This window comes from Triturus cristatus, chromosome 4_2, assembly GCF_964204655.1.
Source record: "Triturus cristatus chromosome 4_2, aTriCri1.1, whole genome shotgun sequence".
Taxonomy (NCBI): domain Eukaryota; kingdom Metazoa; phylum Chordata; class Amphibia; order Caudata; family Salamandridae; genus Triturus; species Triturus cristatus.
The window spans coordinates 38,605,236-38,625,913 of NC_140586.1; the positions used below are offsets into that span (position 1 = coordinate 38,605,236).

The following is a 20,678-nucleotide window of genomic DNA, read 5'->3' on the forward strand; positions in this document are numbered from 1 at the left end:
GCACGATTCCCCCTTGCTAGGAGGGTGATATGGGAAAAGCGGTAGATTTTAGACACCAATTTAAAAGTGCACATGTACCACAAAATGGCTACTGTCCGCCACCTACACGACTCTGGCTGGCTGTTGCTGGGGAAAATCCCAGCCTCGCCAGCTGGACAATAGGGCTCCTGTGGCAGGGAGGTGCCAGCACCTCCCCAGACAGGATAATGTGGATTGGAACAGGGTGGGTGCACCAAATGTCCATTCAGAGTTGCACGTAGGCAGCTGCAGAGCCCCAATTCTGCATACACCGCCTGGAACTGGTTCAGGGGCATCCTGCCCCTCGCCCAGGCGGGAAACACACAAAGGGGAGTGGGTGTAGCCACCCTTTCCCGCCTCTACTCTGATTGGTAGGCTCGCTTTTGGACCATCCCCTAATCTTGGGGATATATGGGAATAACTTTGCCCTAGAGCCTTAGATTCGTCCAGAACTTCACAGAACTGACCTTCGACGAGCTGCTGCCCAGCTGACTGAAGAAATCTCCCTTGGGATAAAGGAGTTATCCCCCTGCTTGGCAGGCACCTAAAAGACTACAAGATACCCGGTTGGAACTTCGTGGCTCTCCCGACCTTCGACGCCTTCCAGCAACCTCGAGGTGGGTCTCCCGTGCATCCCAGCGTCCTGTGAGTGTGCCCAGCAAGTCTGAGCACCCTGGACCACGTGGGTGTCGAGATCCCCGCATACCCCGAGACACCGGCCACCTCTTGTCCAGCACACGACCCCGACCAGTGGGGAAGTTGTGCTTTGGCCCATTTCTGAGCCAACCATCCAGCAGCATTTGTGCCGACCCTCAGCTCCCTGGCCCGCTCCGGTGGCCCGTGGGAGCCCTTTTACGCACTCCATTTTGCTGCCTTCCGCGGTCCCTTGTCCCTCGACTTGTGGGCCCTGACGGAGGACAAACTTTGCTTCCAAGAGTTCCCCTGGTTGCTCCAGGCCTGCTCTACGCTCCCTGCAAAGGAGAGCACCCTCAGACCTCGTGGGTCTGCACCAGCAGCTGCTTTGTCCATCTTGCGTGGGTTGCGGTTGCCAATGCTTAGTGGATCCAATCGGGACACTAACACCGCAGCGACCCTCAGCCAACGTGGGACAGTCGCCCTCCAGAAGCTGGCCTTCCTTGAAGCCTCCCGGAGCCCGTGACTGCAGAGCCCAGCTGTACCTCCTACACCTGAAGCACCCGACTTCCACGAGCTCCTTGCTGTGAGCTCCCTGGTCACTTGCTGTGACCCAGACTCTGTCCCCTCTGCTTTCAGGTTCATCTTTATCTTCTCTTCAACTTCAGTCTTCACGACTTCAACGACACTCGCAGCTAGCAGCAGTTGGGACTACTTTTCCATAGGAAATCAGCCCGCGACCCGACACCAGAATCGACCTATGCACCCGGCTTCCCTGGGGCAGGTAACAGTGGTACTTCGGTACTCCCGTGGTGGTGGGCTCCCCAAAGCCTTAAGTCTCAAGCCTTAACTTTGTACTGTTGCTAGAAGTGTCCTTTAACTTCAAATATTCAACCGCGACATTCTCCATAGGCTATCATTGCGATCCCGATAGCAGCTCTTTGCACTGCACGCGACTCCCGTGGGTCCCCTTCCTCTTAACTGTGGGTGGATTCTGAAGGGGCAAGCGATCCTGAATGCCCTAGGCATTGCCTGTAGAATTGTCGTGGTTCTTATACCACTATTTTAGTATATGGTTTGGTCCCCCCCTGGGGCCCATTGATTTCTGTGCTAGTTATTGTGTTTAGAAATGCTTGTTTGAATTGTAACTTTGCCACTAGCCACATAAAGTGACTGTGGGATTCTGTCTAGAATAAATACATATATTTTATATATATACCTGTGTGGGCTACTCTTTCATTTGGTTATTCAAGAGGTTATTATGGTAAAACAATAAGCTTAACACTCCTTCAAGACTTAGCCTGAAGGCTGCTCTCCACAGCTACCACTAGGATAGCTTTCTTTAAAGGTTGTCTTAAACCTAACATCAATAGGAGTCGAATTGGACTGGTGCAAGGTGTTCCTATAACTAGGAGCAGCATATGCCAGGCCAACTTCTCACACCGAGGTGCTGAGATAGGCCCTTAACTTTGAACCAAATACCCACAATCCTAATGGCCTTCACTGGCCTCCTTCGGAGTCCCATTGCCAATCCACAGAGGCTTGTTTTGTACAGGGCCTTGCGGGTAAACCAGCCTTACTATTTATGGCTCAGTTGAAGCTTGGCCGGTGTTCCTGGAGCTCTGTCTTTTAAAGCTTACTACCTCCTTTAAGAATGAAGATGTTTTGCAGACCTGTGCACTAACATTCTTGTATTTTCAGTCTGTTTATCAGCACTGTACAAGGACTCCATAAAAGACACCTTTACCAAATATTGTAATGTTGAATGTGGACTAGTAAACATCCTGCCTTTGACTATTTGGGCATATTCTTATGCTTTCTCTCTACGTTTGAGGGGTAGCCCAGGAATAAGATACTTCCGGAAGAGACAAACATGTGCGGAAGTTCAAATTTGTAAAAGACTGTCCATCTCAAGCATTTTGTCTAACATATGGGAAAGTCTAACTCTCTCCACAGATCTGAAGGTCCTTTGCTACCCTAGAGATTGCAATACTCAATAGGACTCTTACTCCATTTAGTTATTCTTGTTTCTATGCAGAATGGTCACAGTAAAGGAGTTTATTATTTTTGAATATAGGAAGATCACCTCTTCAATGGAGGGAGTTGACATGGTAGCACATGTTTAGTATAAAATAAACAAACCAAAGCTTTCACACTTAGGAGACTTTGGGTCCCAAAGGACCGTCTTCAGTGTTGCAGAATCTGAAGGTGAATTTATGTAGTGCTCATACTGTAAGACTAAGCGATGATATGGCAATCCAAGGACATTATTAGTGCATATAACACATTCAAAGGTGCTCCTGTAGTCTGACGGGATCCCAAAAGGACTAGTTTAGCTATTCAGCTGTCAAGGTTCTAGTATTGGTCATTGGGCACTTAAAGCTCTAGTTAACAAGCAAATGTATAAGTGGTGGGATTATGTGCCTATAATTCCCCTGGAGCAGAAAAATGCTTGATTAATTTCTAGAGAGGTTCCTAGAACTTCTCTACTGAAGAGGAAGAGTTGTCAGGCCATTGATAGGGGCTCTTATAAGCCCTGTAGATGCTCTTTATATTTCCAATGTCTTGACATTCTTGAGGGCCATGCGTGAGGTAGGAAGTTCCATGAAAGGCAAGGTCAGCCGTACACAATTACATCTTATTGCTTCGTAGAATATTCTTACGACTTGTATTAGAGCGCATTCCTATGGGTTACAGTCCACATGCCATTCACAGTGCTGGGGATCCGAGAGCACACTCACACGTTGGCTGCTTTCCAGGTGCTGCGCAGGACCCTTGGTATGCATTGCGGACATTTGCGCAGGTCATAGCACATCCAAGTGGCAGGCAGGGGATTATAGATCATGCAGCTTAAAGAGTAAAAATGTTGTTCATTTACCAAAGGGCTGACTCACCAGGGCTCTTGATGCTGATGGAGGCGTAGGAGTGCATGGGCACAGTGATCCTACAAGGAAGACGGAACTGGAATTAGGGGAGGCAGCAGAATCTGCACACTGTGACTTCATCCTAATCCACTCATGTGGTCACTCACCGCCGCCTTTCCACACACCTTAAGCAATCGATTTACCATTTAGGCTCATGTAGCCATGAGCTCACTCACTATCACTCTTCTACACATCCAAAACCCTCACCGGTTCACCAGTTACACTCTCACCTTGCACGTAATCACTAACACTCTTACAGCTACCAAAACCAGCATTAGTTCACCCTCTGGCCCCCATCTAGAGATGCCTCACTCACTGCCACCTTCCACATGATCAGCACTACCTTTTTACATCAGCACATCAACAACCTTCGCCCAATCACCTTTTAAAATTCAATACACAAACCTGCTCTCCTCGCCTTCCAGGAGCTTGCGGTATGTCGCAATTTCGATGTCCAGGGCCATCTTGACATTGAGAAGGTCCTGGTACTCGCGGAGGTGCCTGGCCATCTCCTCCTTCATGTGTTGGACTTCTTGCTCCTGACGACTAATGGTGTCCTGGTAGTTGCTGGCCTCTGCATAAAACTGCTCTTCCATCTGCTTCATCTGACGCAGGAGTGCCTCGTTCTGAAACAGGAAAGTAAACAGAATCCCAGGTCAATGAAATGTAGTGTGGAACGACGCCTAGTGACAGAGCTGAAGACATCACACAAATGCTTTCTGCGCTAGTGCAAACATGGAAAGAGGGGTCAGTGAGAATTGTGCTTCTGTGCTTGCGTTCCTCTCTTCCTCTTCCAGAAGGGTTCAGAGGCAATAACTTACATAAATCTGCTGCTGAAGCCGAATGTAACTCTTCTCTTCCTATGGCCCCAGATAGGTAGCGGTGATAGTGCCACTGTAGTTTTGGTTCAATCAGAGTTTCAACAGGAAGTTCATGTATTGTTTTCTTAATAACTTTGGACTTTGGGGCCATTGGAAGAAACTACATCAAACATTAAAAAATGATTCACTTTAGGTACTTCCTGGCAAGTTTCATGCAGATTCATCAAGCGGAGGTAAAAAAAACCAGAGCAAGTCCCAAAAATGCGAGTTTCCATTTTAATTCCGATAGGGTTCTTTGCTTTTCGAAATAAAAAAATGGCTAAACAGAATTACACCAAACGTGACAGAAAGTTAGAATTTTACTGTTTTTGTTGATTTGGTGTAAATGCTTTCAGTAGTTTTGAGAAATTAACATTCAAAGAAATGCTCAGAGGGGCATGAGGAGGCTAAATTGTAAAGTTATTTTTCATTTGTCCTTAACTTTAGCACTGTTTGATGGATTGGCACGGAATTTGGTAGATACTTAACATCTTTATCTTACTCTTTGTATTTTTTAATTCATGCAGATTTGCCAAGAGGGGCACTTTAAAAGGTGGAGGTCAAAATGTGTTCATTTACTTCTAACGTTGGCATCATTTAACAAATCCACATGAAATCCGACAGATATTTAAAATATTTAACCTTCGTTGGGTGCAAGTTTTGTACAGGTTCACCAAGAGGGGAGCAAAGTTGAAAGAGGGGCCGCAAACAATTTCACGTGCTCTATGATGAATCTGCATGAAATGTGGCAGGCTCCAAGCATGTCAAGCCCAGTGCAGGAATTTCAGGTTTGATGCAGATCTGGAAAGGGGTGCAAAGTTAAAAGGGGGTGCGAAAATTCCATGAATTGTTAAGAAATTTGGTACAGTTTTGTAGATCTTCACAGCACTTGACTCAAACTAACCATGTTTCTTACTATTTTAAGTTCCAGGCAAACCCATCCACCAATAAGAGGGTGGGAAGGGGTGTAACATTTACAAACCACTACAGAAAGAAACCTTGAGGGGAATGATATCAAACTTAGTCAGTGAAGTGTAGGTACTTGGTTTGAAGTAAATCCATGTAGTAGTTTTCAAGACATTACCATAGCAATAATGTGTCAGCAGGCTTGAATGGGTCATCAATTAGATATAGCTGGAACATAAGTGTGTTAACAGGCCACAGTCAGGTTTGCAGACGTTTTGTGGACCTACGCATTTGACAAAGAAACTTTTAGCTCATGTTGTTAATTTTGAATCTAAAGTACCAAAGTTTGACCCCAAATCCATTAAAACAGGGTACAGGAATAAAATACCTTGTCGAGGCTATAGACCAGGCAACATGGCCAACTCGTGCTGTGCGTATTTGAAGGTCATGTGCATCAGGGGTTGGCATTCTGCGGCACACTAGCACATTATAACACTCCCTCCTACACCTAGAACTGTGCCCCTTGTTGATGGATTTATATAAAAATCCTTGATATGACACCCAAGATATTAGCAAATAATGTCTTTTTTGCCACCTGCTCATTTTCCCCCCCATTGTCAGTGTAGAGTGCCACCTGGCCTCTACCTATGCATAGTGTATACACCCTCCCCAGGGGCCGGGTATGGCCGGTAGCGATAAATAAAAGGGTAGTGGACCACTTGAGGCCACACCCATATAGTGGAAGTATCTGTGTCTGTGTGCAGTTGTTTTGATCAGCCTGCCCAAGACCCTGCAATTAGGCCCCAGGCCCTTTACACTGGCAACAAGGGACTCCCGGATCCCACAACGGCTTGCTGCGGTGTCACCTGTCCAGCTGTGTACCCTCAGGCCCTGCGCGCCTCCTGGACCTCATCCCTGGTGCTCTATGCCTACTTTTGCCCCAACGGGCGGATCAACTCTTGTGGGAGTGCGGCTGCACCTCTGTGAAGCTGGGTGGCACAGCTGCCTCATCGCAGCCTCAGCGAGTACAGCAGGTGGAGGGTGTGCCCCTCCCTGCTCCTCCCAGCAATGGACATACCACCGGCAAGCCGCCAAGGGACTCCCTAGTGCAGGAGCTGCTGAGCCTGACTACTCTGCACACAACTAGTGGCCACTCGAAGCAGCACACCTGGCCCTGAGCATCGGAAGGCCATGCACCCATTGCCACCTGCCGGTGCGCCTGTTGCAGACATGGCTCCAGATCCACCAGCAGGTCCCTGTGTGCACAATCAGGCCACCTCCTTGCCCGCCCTCGCAGAGAGCCAGAAGGCATATCCATTTCCAAGAGCTGACAGCACTGGTGGATACTAGGTGAGCATGTGAGTGCCCTCCCACCGCATCCAGCACGTGCCGGACAGCCATGGTGGACAAGCGGCAACCAACAGGTAGGAGCAGCAGGTTATTTGGCTCTGACAGGACCCAGCTGGCATAAGTGGACTTCATGTCTGAGCAACTATTTATTTCCGCGTCATACGAGAAGCTGATGGCATTGTGAAAACGTCTCTCCTCCTGCACTTGGGGGGGGGGGGGGTGGTGACTGCCTGCCACGGGAATTGAGGATGACCATGACGCATCAGTGAAGGCCCCTGACGATTACTTTGACCCGCAGTAAAACCAAGTGGTTCAAATAGCGTCAGGCTAGCCAGATTGAGGGCAGAGAACATTGACACTTTTCATGCCTAGCTGTGGCATCTCACCGGCACATGCATGGATGATGACCAGCCCAAGGAAGTGCGGGCCCAGCTCATTCAGGGTTGCAGGTCTGCCAACCTCTGACGACTCACCCTGAGCCAACCTGGCATCTCGCTCGACCCCATTCTGGTCATGGCCCAGTCGTACAAGCTCTTCTAACAGCCAGGTGGAGTAGATGGAGCTCGCCCTCAGCAGACCACCAATGCCTCCGGCACCTCTGATACCAGGCCCTAGGGTCAAGATGGAGAGAGTTGCTGCCATCTTTAGAAGAAGTGGTAGATCACAGTCTACAATAGAACTGGCCCTGGTGCCACCAAGGTGCAGCAATTGCAGAATGGAGCAACATCAAGGAGAAGGCTGCCTGGCGAAAGGCAAGACATGCGCCAAATGCGGAAAAGCTAACCACTTTGATAGTGTCTGCAGGAACGAGGAACAAAAGTGAAGGCCCCTGGTGAGACATAGGCAACCAGCCACTCGGAAACACCTCACGCTGGATGACAGCTCATCACAGGGGAGCGGAACAGGATCCCACTCTGTCAAGGGAACCCCAGAGAGTGAAGATGAGGCTGTCAGGGCCGGACTGGAAACGCAAACCAGCCCTGGTAATTACGTTGGACCGGCGGAGGATAGGGAGGAGTGTTGTGGGTTGATGGTGGGAAGCACTGCTGCAAAATTGTACCCCAGTTACAAAAAGAGCCCCACTGGTCCATAACTGGCCCCCACCCTTCCTTCCCACTGGGAAAACAACCGGTGCCCGCTACGGCCAGTCTGGCCCTAGAGGTCGTCAATATCTTTAGGGCACAGCTGGAAAACAGAAACAAACGTGGCCCCCAGGTGCACTGTTATGGTCGGCAAAGTAGCAGTGCCCATCCTAATCAAGGCTGGATTTAGGCCCAGATCTCTGCACTGGGGGTGAGTGTTTGACATTGTTCAGCATTTTTTCCATCACTTTTTCTTTTTGCATTTATCGCCCCAACTGGGACAAGTATACCAAGACGTGGGTCCTGTGCTCGCTGTGCCACCGGAGTCAAGCTATTCTGGCTGATGAGGGGTGATACCCTGAAACCAGTCCTGGGATGCTTATTTCCAGTCTAAGGAAGACCTGGCCTAGCAGTTCGGGTTGGACTGTTCTCATGGGGAGCCGGGTAAGGCTGATTTGCATATAGCTGGGTCCAAACTGGAATGGCATGGTGAGCAAGAAATAATGCTTTTAGGCCCAGATCTCTGTACTGAGGGGGAATGTTTGACATTGTTCAGCATTCGGTCCATCACTTTTTCTTTTTGCATTTGTCGCCCTGAGTGGGACGGGTATGCCCAGACATGGGTCCCGTGCTCGCCATGCCACCAGAGTCAAGCTATCCTAGCGGATGAGAGGTGATACCCTGAAGCCGGTCTTGGGATGCTTGTTTCCGGTCTAAAGAAGACATGGCCTAGCAGTTCGGGCTGGACTGTTCCCATGGGGAGCAGGGTCGAGACTGATTTGCATATGGCTAGGTCCAAACTGGAATGGCGAGCAAAAAAAACTATGTATTTAGGCCCAGATCTCTGTACTGGGGGTGAATGTTTGACATTGTTCAGCATTCACTCCATCACTTGTTCTTTTTGCACGAATCAACACACAGGGCATCCGTCAACATTATGGACTATGAATAGTTCGTGAAGCTCGTACCATGGCCTCAACTGGAGTGGACCAAGACCAAAATCTGCCACTGGCCACAGCCATTGACCTAATCATAGAATAGGGAGACTGTAAAATCCAGAGCCGCTTTCATGTCACCAAGGAGGGTACCGACACTCTGGTAAGCTGCCACACCGCTGTAAACCTGTAAACCTGGGCCACGTCTACACTGACCAAGTGAGTGTGATCCTGAAAGAATTCTCATGCCTCTAAGGTTTTCTGCCGTCTGCGAACACTCAAGTCAAACTTCACATAGACCAAACTGTCTGTCCAGTAGCACTACAGCACCGCCTGTACCCATTCACCTCAGACATCAGGTTGAAGAGTAACTGAGAAAACTAGAACACCTGGACATCACAAAAAAGGTGTCAGGCTCCACTCCTTGGGTCTCCTCGACAGTTGTGACACCCAACCCACGGCACCCAGGAGAGGTGCGCCTTCGTGTGGATATGTGCTTCCTGAATGCTACCATTGAGCAAGAGCATCATCTAACACCTACCATGGATGATATCATTTCAGACATCAACGGGGCACAATGGTTCTTCAAACTTGACCTCAAAGTGGAATACCACCTGCTCGAGCTGGACCCTGCATGTCGCTAAATCACCATGGGAGGTACTGTCTGGCCTAGAGAGCTGAGCTACTTTGGACGGGCTCCTGCTATGAGAATCCTGAATTGTGATTCCCAGAAGCCTATGAGGATCTGTTGTTGCCATGGCTCATCCGGGGCACCATTGCAGAGCGAGATCAAGACCAGGCTGAGGAGAAAAGTCTGGTTCCCCCGGATGTATGAAATGGTGTACGACATGGTCAGTGCTTGTGTCCCCTGTCAAATCACAAGGGGAGGATCTGTGCCGAAACCCCCCCTTGCCACAGAGGACAGTCCTCAATGGCCATGGACTCACCTCAGCATGGATTTTCGCAGCTTCACCGAAAGGAAGTCCACTGTTGTAATTATGGACGATCACTCCAAATACCCCGTCCTCTGCATTCAAAATGCTTCACCAAGTGATAGACAAAACATTTATGATGTTTGGACTGTTGGAAGTCATCAGAATGGATAATGGACCTCTGTTCCAGGATACTGAGTTTGAAAACTACCTTTCACAGCCTTGGAGTGAAACACAGGAAGATCATGCCAGCCTGGCCGCAAACCAATGGGGAGGCTGAGCGCTTCATGAGAACCCTTAACAAAACCCTCAGAATTGGGGTCGACCTGGAGTCTGCTCGCACAGGTTCCTAATGGCTTATCGACAAACACCTCATGGAATGACAGGGTGCACCCCCATAGACCTTCTCCTGAAGTGACCTGCAAAGGACACCATTCCGTCCAGTAGCTGCTGGCGGCCATCGGCACTGAACGAGGAGGTGGTGCAAAGGAAGCACTGGACAATAAACAAAATAGGCCAGCCTGCGCAGAGGGGCACAAGCACAGACTATCAAAGTGGGGGATCTAGTGTTCCTCATGGATCATCACCCCGGCAACAAATTCAGAACACCCTATGAAAGGGACCCGTGGAGAGTCGTCCACATGTTATAAACCTTGGTGTCACAAGGGAGTGAGATGGTGACTAGCAATGTATTGTGGTTTAAAAAAACGCATGGTGCAGCACACCCAGACACCGCTGAACCCCGGCCAACACTCCCAGAAGAGGAGTGGGTCCAAGAAGGAGGGGCAGTGACTAGCCCAAGGGCCCCAATGCTAATTCAGGAAAGGACCTCAAGAGAACGATCGGATTAAGCCCCTACTCCAGCCATTGTTCAATCAGCAAGGGTGTGTGCTACGGAGCGCAGTCTTGAGGGGGCAACGGATGCCCGGAGCCGGACAACAACATCGTACCACCTGAGGCTAAACCCAGATCCCAGTTGAATCCTCAAGGACTATGCATAGGTGGCCCAAAAAGACCTTTTCAAGGACTAACATGAGGCCTGATGTACAGTGCCACCCGACCTCTACCTACATAAAGTGCATGTACCCACCATAGAAGCCAGGCATGTCTGATAGAGATAAATAAATGGGTGGTGGACCACTCGAGGCCTCACACATATAGTGGAAGTTTCGGTGTTGGTGTACAGTTATTGATCAGCCTGCCCGAATCCCTGGGTTTAGGCCGCAGGCCCTTTACAGTAAGATCTCCCTTAAACTTGAGATTCCTGGACTGGGATCAACTTGCTAGCATCTGAATCATTTACAGTGCCAACGTTATTTGACTTCTGCATGTTACCCTTTCATCTAATCTGTTATCTAAACGTGATATGGGCCAGCTACAGTCTGTGCAGATCTTTGCTAGAGCACCAAAGTCTCTTGCATATCAAAGATGATATTTTCCCTCCTTTGATTGATCTGCATAAACCTTGGCACAACAAGAACGAAATAAACATGCTATCAGTTTGTCAAATTTCATGCCAATTCATGAAAGGGTATCACAACTATTAGTAAAAGAGCACTTTCTGAGCACCTCCTTTGTAAATGTGCCTCATTTGATGAATTTGCACAAATTTGAATGAACTAAATTGACTTGAACATGCTAAATGTCTGCCTCATTCCATCTACATTTGTCAAATGGTAAAACATATATAAGCAAATCAGCATACAGCACACTGGTGGCGATAGTTCCAGTGTAGTAACGGTGGAGTTTCTATAGGAAAGGCATGTTTTTTCTTAATAACTGTGGTGCCATTCTACATATCTGCATGAAACTTTCCCAAAAAAAGTGGATCCACTTTGGGTGCTTAAAGGTAAGTTTTGTGCAGATCCGTCAAGCGGGGGACAACAAAAATGGGGCAGTCCCAAAAGCATGATTTCCCAGATTAATTCCCAACTGGGGTCCTGTGCTTCAATACAGGAAAATGGCTTCATGGAATTGCATCAAACTCAACACAGATATACTCCAGCCTGGGGATTGTACTTACAGTTCCCTTTAACCCATCAATCTCACAGTTGAGGCTCTGGATCTGACGCCGCATGTCATTGGACTCCTGCTTGGCCTGCCGGAGGGCTTCTGTGTTACGGTTTGCAGCATCTGAGAGGTCAGCAAACTGTGAACCAATGACAAGATGTAGTACAGTGAACAAAAGAGAATAGACTTATATAACAGATGGGTACATGTAACGGGAACAGATCATAGAGAAAGGAATAAGTAAGGATATAATTTGTTACAATTGTGACACATGCACATGACCACAGAAGAGTCCACAGGGATGGGCAGTGAATTAGGAGGGTGCTGGTGTCTACTTGGTAAAGAAATAAAGAGAGGGAAGATATCAAGAATACAAAAGGATGAAACGGGGTGAGATCAACATTTTAAGAGAGACAATGAAAGAAAAAGGATTCAAACAACAAGACCAAAAGATCAGAACATAGGTAAGATATGGGAGGATAAATAGATAGAAGAGGAAGAAAGATAAAAGGAACTAATTGAGGAAAAGAAAAGGACACTGAAAGATAAAAGGAAAATAGAAAGATGTGGAAAGACAACGAGAAAGAGAAGACACAAAAAATAAAGAGTGATGACGTAAGAAAATGCAGGAAGAGGGTGAAAGAATATAAAAACTTCAGGACAGTAAAGATGAACAGGGAGAGGCAAATCTGCTCAGAGAGGTTTGCAGAATGCCACTCTGTACATCCTAACTCACTTTACAATGCAGTCAATCCTTACCTTCCAATCTACCTTGCAATTTCTTTCTAAGCATAATGTGTAACCCCACCTACCTTCCTTAACCTCTATCCTGTCCTTCCTAGTGGGGGTTGAGTAAAAAAAAAAAGGAAGTCAGATCATGCACAAACTTCTGAAATGTTGTTGTTCCGCTACTGCCTGCTATTGATAAATAAAGAGACAGAGAGCAGTCAGTCAACTCAACATACCGCAAACTGCCCAGTTTGTGAAGAGTTTGTGTGGTTTATGTTGTTCTCCCTGAACCACATTACACCAGAGAGAACCAGACACATTGAATGAAACCTGCTCTTTTCTCTGGGCCAAATTGAATGAAACCTGCTCTTTTCTCTGGGCCAAATTGATTGAAACTTGCTCTTTTCTCTGGGCCAAATTGAATGAAACCTGCTCTTTTCTCTGGGCCAAATTGAATGAAACCTGCTCTTTTCTCTGGGCCAACTTGAATGAAACCTGCTCTTTTCTCTGGGCCAACTTGAATGAAACCTGCTCTTTTCTCTGGGCCAACTTGAATGAAACTTGCTCTTTTCTTTGGGCCAAATTGAATGAAACCTGTTCTTTTCTCTGGGCCACCTACCGGGTGGCGAGTTTAAATAGCCCAATATCACCGCCGAAGCAGTTTTTAAAAAGTGGATATCTCCCATTTTGCCAGTCTGTACTTCTTTTCACCCACCTCTATTTCAGAGTACCTACAGCTCTACCTATCCCTGAACCAGCTGGTTCCTCAGCCCTACCTGCCACCGAGCCACACTTTCCACCACGCGCTGGCAGTACCTTGGACTTGTACCACTCCTCGGATTCCTGCTGGTTCTTCACAGCGATATTCTCATACTGGCTGCGGATTTCCCGCAGGGCGGCAGTCAGATCTGGCTGCTTCGTCGCCTCGATCTCCATGTGCAGAGGTTGGCTGTGAACCGTCACCTGGACATCATTCAACTCCTGAGCAGCAGGGGGAAGTAGCAAAACATTACATGTATGTCTCAATTCTCTCTAGCATAATGATTTGTAATTACCACAGTATTACTTGTAATTATGCGTTATTACGCAAGAGGCATAATGCAGCATTCAGAACCGTTTTCGTACAGCAAAATGCACCCTGGCTTTCAGTATGGGCCTGGGGATGCATTTCGTGCTAAGAAAATAACTCTTAATGCTACATGACACTAACAGCAGTAGCCAGCAGTAGCACCCTCTCTCCTAGCTCGTTGTTCCGGTGCTCCTGCAGTAGGATTTCTGCCCCAAAATACTCTTAATTACTCAGGCTGGCGTAATCGCATAGTTTGGAAATTTCACATTGGAGAAGTAATGCGCAATTAGTGAAATTACTCCATTTACTCAGGTGTAATTACAATTTCGCCCAGGCCTAATATTTACTGGAGTGAAAAATGTGCGGTATGTAGTGGGACAGGCAGAGTTTTGTATGGAAAGCACCAAACTCTGTATGGTAGGCCTCATTTTTCAGGGAGTGTCTCATAATACGTGCTATTTATTACACACATACACACACACAATAAATACTGAACACAGCTCTGTCAGATATTATTGAGTGGGATAATTATTGCATTCAACAACATGGTACTTGTAATCGAGACCCAAGAGTAGTAAGTAATAACTTGGCATCAGCGTTAGTAAATGGAGTAGATTCTACAGGGTGTACATGAATATAGCAATCGTTTCTTCCCATTATGATTACTGTTTTTGCTTTTTATTTTTTATGAACTCCCTTACACACTCAAGGGTTCCTTTCTCTCCTATTTTAGAACTCAAATGCAAGGCACTCTTTTTTTTCTCAACAGTGCTCTTTTCTGACACCCATAGGACTGTGGCAGCATCTTACAAACCCAAGTATCTTTATATTCTTGCAAATCCGTGTGAGACTAGTGATGTTCCAACAGCATTCAGGGCCAGATGTATTAAGAAACCGTTTTGCAATTCCCTAATTGCGAATCCTTCTGATTTGCAATTAGGAAGTCAAAAAAACGGCATGTATGAAAGTGTGTTGAACACTTTCTGCGATTCCCAGTGGGTCGCAAATGACCTACCTCATGAATATTAATGAGGTAGGCCGCAATTTACGACCAATTAGGAATCCCAAAAATCACAGGGATGGTGGCCTGCTGAGGTCAGCAGACCCCCATGTCTGTGATTGCTTTTAAATAAAGCAATCTTTTCTTTTTTGTAAAGCAGCCCATTTTTCTTGAAGGAAAATGAGTTGCCTTACAAAAACAAAAATGAAAAGTTTTCCTTTCCTTATTTAAGAGCAGGCAGTGGTCCTACGGGCGACTGCCTGCTCTTAAAAACGTTTTTGCATGCATTCACAAAGGGGAAGGGGTCCAGGGACCCCTTCTCGTTAGCGAATGGGTACCCACCAACTTGAAGTTGGTGGTAAATGCAAATGTTTTGCAACTGCATTATCGGTCGCAAAACATTCATACATACCGCAGCGATTCGGTATTTCGAAGGGACGCCCTAAACACGCCCCTTCCAAATACCGAATTGCAAACCCATTTTGCGATTCGGTAACCGGTTACCGAATCGCAAAATAGGGTTTGATACATGGGGAAAGTGTTTTTTGCGCTCGCAAACGGGCCGATTCTGTGAATCGGCCTGTTTGCGAACGCAAAATTGCATGATGCATGTGGCCCTCAGTTTTTTTACTTCATCCTCTGCTAAGAAGCCACCTGGATAGTGCTCAGATGCTAGTTTAAAATGTAGAAATTCTGATTTACAATCTCTGGGCCATGTTAAATTTCCCCCTAAACTATTCTACAGCTGCAGGTAGAATAATAAATTAGCCACATCGGCTTTTTGGGTGAATGTTACATTTTCTTACATGTTTTCTACAACTGGAGATATATTAGAAAGTGATGTAATGGTCCTGAGTTTAAATCCTGGCAAGGCAAGCTCAGCCTTTCTTCTTTCTGAGGTGGGTAAATTAAGTACTGTAAGGTAATGCCTCTTTTTGCATGATCATCCCCAAGGTTTTGGACTAATGCTGCTGGGTTTTCAACTCTGAGAGTGCAGTGAAGCGTGCTAACCAGACCTCCGTGTTGGTGTTTTGACCCTACAGAGTATGTGTCTGATTGATTCACACCCAATCGGTACAACTTTACTTACTTATAAGTCCATAGTATATAGAACCAGTAGTACACAGGGCCTGTAAGTAAAAGTGTCACACTAAGACTGCAGCACCTATTGTGTCACCCTGAATTTGGTGACATTCAAACAAGTCTCTCAGCCTGCCACTGCAGACTGGCAGAGCAGTTTTTACCTGCTAATTCGACTTAATCAGTTTCACTAATGGCAAAGCTCAAACCTCCCTCATTAATATTTATGTCACCCCTACAGCAGGCCTATAGAGTCCTGGGGGAGGGTGGTGCATATTGAAGATGAGGACATGTATTTTTATGTGTCATGGCAGTAAAAACACCAAATTGCCATTTTTACTGCAGAATCATTAGTAGCCCCAGTGGCGAGTACAGGGTTACACGCTGAAAACTCAGCTGTGCTAACTTCTGAATGGGATTATTAAAGTTGATACTTCTAGGTATCAAAATGATTGTTGCATTAAATTTGACTTGATGCCCAAGTCGGATTTAATGTAACTTATCGAGAAATGCAATTTTTAGACCGTTGCCACTCTGTTGCCCAAGTCTTCCTGTGGCCAATCATAGATGGCCACAAGCCAGCTTTCTGCCCTCCTGGGGAGAATTGTGAACAACTTCCATGAGTACAAAAAATAGAGGCCTGCAGTTTAAAGAGGTGCCATGTTTCCCTGGCAGGAAGCCACACAGGTAGGAGCCCAAGAGGCGAGCTTCAAATGGGAGGCTGCCTTTGAAGGGCAAACGGTGAACACACATGAGAGGGGCTGTTCTTTTGTTGAGGTAGACGGGCTGGCATTTGGGACAGAGAGGGGAAACCAATTGCCAAACCTTTTTTTTCGGTGGGTGTGTATCCATCATCTAGCCGCACCTCTAGGGTGGCATACCAAGCTTCACACACTGAGAGAGGGGTTATGCCATCTTGGGAGTGGGCAGAATAGTGCCTGGCATAGCTAGATGCCACACTTTGATGAAGTCATTATCAAGCAGGAAAGATCCTACTAGCCATTTGGCATGTGACCACCACATCCCCAGGAGCATTTTCTGGACATAAATATGGCACCTCTGGCACCCAGACTTCAGATTACATCTGGACTGGAGAGAGGACTATAGAGGGACTGCCCTGCTGTTCTCTGAACCTGGCAAGAGAGGCTGCATCAACCACTGGACTGCACCTGTTGAACCTTGAACTAGCAAAGAGCGGACTGTGCCTGTGGTGCCTGGCTCGTGGAAAGATTGCTCCAGAGCCCCAGACAGAAAGGTGAACTCCAAGAGTTAGATGACTGACTTGCTCTTACAGAACCAGGGCCACAAAAGCTGAAGAAATCTGTTCTGGCCAGTCAGTAGCCACAAACGCCTGACCGCACTGACCGCCTATGTGCGACCCAGATGATCGAGTCCCAATGCTCAAAAGTTGCATTAAGTCTGCTGGACCAGGGAGGGTTGCGGAGTGCAGTTTGGTCACCTAAGACGGACACTAGCCTTCACTAGGGAACCGCTGGTTTCGCTGTGACTGGAGACCAGTAGCCTAGTGGCAACTGGACTTATGCTGGACCAAAAAGGACTTCAAGGGGCATGGTCCCCTGTGGCCAAAATTGCCCCATCTGGACCGTGGACTGAGGAGTAGCCCCAAGAATACCTCACTCAACCGCACAACATTCCCTGCATCTTTAGTATCCTTTATACCTTGCATTAGGACCACTCCATTGAAGTATATGGCAGTTTGCCCATATAACCTGGAACTGTACTTGAGACTACTTTGATGCCACGGTAACTGTTCTACTCACCTTCATTCACCCACCCGACCTGTGGGTTTGGTCGCCCAAATTGGGCCGGAGTAGCCGAATAAACCCCTTATAGTACTTACAAACAGCAGAAATGCGGTATGAAGCACCACAATACAAACAAGTTATTAATAATGTCTATAAAGGCCCCAATTCTGATTTAGAGAGAGCAAAAGCAATGCATGGAATTCTACCCCATCTCATACTTAGTTGGTAGGTTTTTCGACGCCCATTTTTTCTGGTTGCCTGGAGAGTCTGGCCAGTTTTTTCCCGGTGTAAATCCAGCCAGAAAATGCGGCTTAGGCTTTGGCAGAAGCAACAGCCAAGCTTCAACTGTCATTATGTTTCTGATGAGGGGAGCATTGAATGTTCTCTCCTGCAAAAAATGAACTTCCCCTTCCCTCCCATACTCCTCCAACATTTCCTCACCCATACCCCACGCAGAGGTCCCGGTATACATTTACCACCTGCTCAGAGCAGGTAGTAACTGTATGTATTGAACTCCATCGAATTGGGAATTTTATGTGGATTTATGGCCCTAAAAGTCAGTTACACTCAGTAAGTCCCCATTCTATGGGATTTAACTTGTACTTTATGGTACTGGGATGATTGGACTGCTCAGGAACATTAAATTAGTACCATCCAAATAATAATCAGGATCAAAGCATCTTCCTGCTCCAGTCTGTGACCTACGAAGTTACAAGGAGAAGAAGGGGTAAACTATCTAAGCAGCTACACAGCACCAACCGAGCCACATATGGATGCAGGGTGCTCTATACATACACACTAAAAAAGAGAGGGTTATCAGAGAAGGCCCAGCCATCCATATGGAAGCGTACACTAGACAGAGATGCTGTCAAACGATTACAGTGATATAAAATGGCCATGGATGGTAGTTCTTGACATGAGCAGTAGCCATGCACCCTTTTTAAAAGCAGGGTTGCCGCCTGTTGCTGTACAAATACACCTCGTGGGAAAGTAAGGAAGAGCAAGAGAATTAAGTTTGGCCACATGAGCAGAAACTACACAATCTTCAAAAAGCTCAGATTCCACAGACTTCTGTTGGGCCAAAGTTTTGAGCAGTGGCTCCCGCCTCTCTCAGGCTTCAGAAAACCACTGAACTCAAAGTGAGGCAAGTCCTAGTCAGGTCATTGAAGAAGCCTCTTCAGGCTGTCACCCTGGTCTTGACATATTGAGACATCAATTGCTTGGCAGGTTGCTGCCCTGACCTTAAGTGCGAGTTGGCCCATCCCGTATTACCGGTCTGTCCACACCGCTCCATGGGAGTCCAATAGCTTTTCTTAGCTCCTAGAGGCCTTTGCTATTTCTAGTATACATGAATTGGCCTCCCCCTACCCTTTTATGTTATAATTATATCTGACAAACACTGGTAAAGATGCTTGTAGACAAGATAATCACTGCTTTATTTAGATATTTTGGACTTTTGCACTGTCAAGGAGGTGAAATTGACAACTCACGTGCATTGAAGGATACCGTGTTACTGTGGATGTATGGAACGCCAGTGCCTTGTACTCTTTTTATGTCACGCACTATACCAATCGCTCCATGCATTTTTGCGTTATTCGTTCTCCTCTCTCCTAATGTTTTACCTCTGCAGTCATATCATTCACCAACCAGCAAAGATTATCTTTCCAGTTCCACACGTATACTTGTCATTCCTCCAGATGGTTCCAAACCTGTGGCCCTAGTCATTAGGTTACACCAACATGCTTATTTTTCGTTTCTACAGCACCCATTCTGCCATTATTAAGGCATCTCAGCACACTCAGTTCTCCGGGGAAACAATCATGGACGTCGATTCAACAAAATGCAAGCGGTAGCGGAAGTGACATCATACAACATTTGACCTTAATGATGTCACAGGAAGTGACATCATATGAACTTTGACCCTGCATTGTCCCAAGTAGTGATGTCACATAACCTTTACCCTGATGACATCACAATAACTAACATTGGTGAAGTTACATAATTGCATAATTAATATTATATATTCTTTTAGGAGAGAAAAAAAGGGGGGGGTGTTCTCTTCTGAAAAATGTTGGGAAAAAATGAGCTCTACTAGTGCATTTCCATGCACAATTTTCACATAAATTTGCTAAAAAGCCATAGATTCTACCAAAAAAAACACTCACTAAATATTCAAGTCCTTTCATGGTGTGCCAAGCTACTGAAAACTGACAACCTCCATGAGTTCACCCAATTATGTTTTTTTAATGTCCTATGGGTGCCCCCTTATGTAAAAAATTACCTCCATAGCTAGGACCAGCATTTTGGCATGGTGGCCCCTTCTGCCCAAAGATTATATACAATATGCCAGTGCCAGAGTTTTCCTAAAGCTGCTTCTCTGGGACTACGGACATACCATATGCCAAAGGTTATGTCTAGTATGTCAAGGACCACATTTTGTCATGGATGGCCCCATGACCTTGCCACAGTTGTCTTCCCATATGCCAAGAATTTCCTCCAATGTGCCATCACCATCAATTTGCCACAGATGCCAATTATGCCAAGAATTTCCTCCTGGAGGCCAGTGCAGGCATTTTTTCATGGGTGCTCCATGCCAAAATGTACCTACAGAGTGTCAGCAGTAGCATTTGGCCGAGGGCATCTCATATGCAAGTATCGCCTTCAGTATTCCAGTGCCAACATTTTGTCAAGAGTGCTTCTTTAACCCAAGAAGCATTCCAGGTCCCACAGCAGATCTGCAGCATAACAACACAAGCTCACTTACATTAACGTATTTACACTCATGCTATCATTAGCACTGACTTGCACTCATTCATTTTCACCTTCTCTCCTGCACTCACTCTCACCCTGAATCACTAATTCGCACTCTCTCACTCACTCTTACTCACTTATACTTACTCACTGATTTTGACACACACTACCATGATCCCATATACAAACATAGATGCTCACACATACACACTCTCTCTCACACAAATTCACTCTCACCCACATGCATGCACACAACATACATTAAAACCATTTAGTTTTTCTTATATAAGATGCCAGTGAAGGTCCAGGTCTAGCTGTTCCACTTGTTAATAAACTAATAGTGAATAATAGTTTATTATTCACTATTAATGTAATAAAAATGAACAGAAAACGAGGTTAGAGCCAAACTCTGATAATGCGAGACACCCCTGTGTTCTTGCAAGGGATCTTGCCACCTCTAAGACCAGGGGTCACAAAGGCGGTGCCAGGGGTGGCAAGGGGCAAACTAGGGGTCGCAACTGCATTAATCCATCTCACCCTACTTGAGATAGAAAGGGAGCGTTGGCTTGGGGACCAGTAGTATCAGTGCTCAGAGAGGACTAGTTCCAGAGCCATTTAGGAAGGCATTGAAGA

General features: G+C 46.5%; 1 protein-coding gene across 1 annotated transcript in view; it reads right to left on the reverse strand.

Moving 5' to 3' along the window:
* LOC146832889 (peripherin-like) overlaps positions 1-20,678 on the reverse strand; it is a 64,732-nt gene that overhangs the window by 25,531 nt on the left and 18,523 nt on the right. Inside the window, exons 4-7 of the mRNA XM_085600334.1 lie at positions 13,196-13,360; positions 11,664-11,789; positions 3,981-4,201; positions 3,546-3,595 (exon numbers count right to left, since the gene is read on the reverse strand). Of these exons, the coding sequence (XP_085456460.1) occupies positions 3,546-3,595; positions 3,981-4,201; positions 11,664-11,789; positions 13,196-13,360 (562 nt within the window). The remainder of the gene's footprint in view (positions 1-3,545; positions 3,596-3,980; positions 4,202-11,663; positions 11,790-13,195; positions 13,361-20,678) is intronic.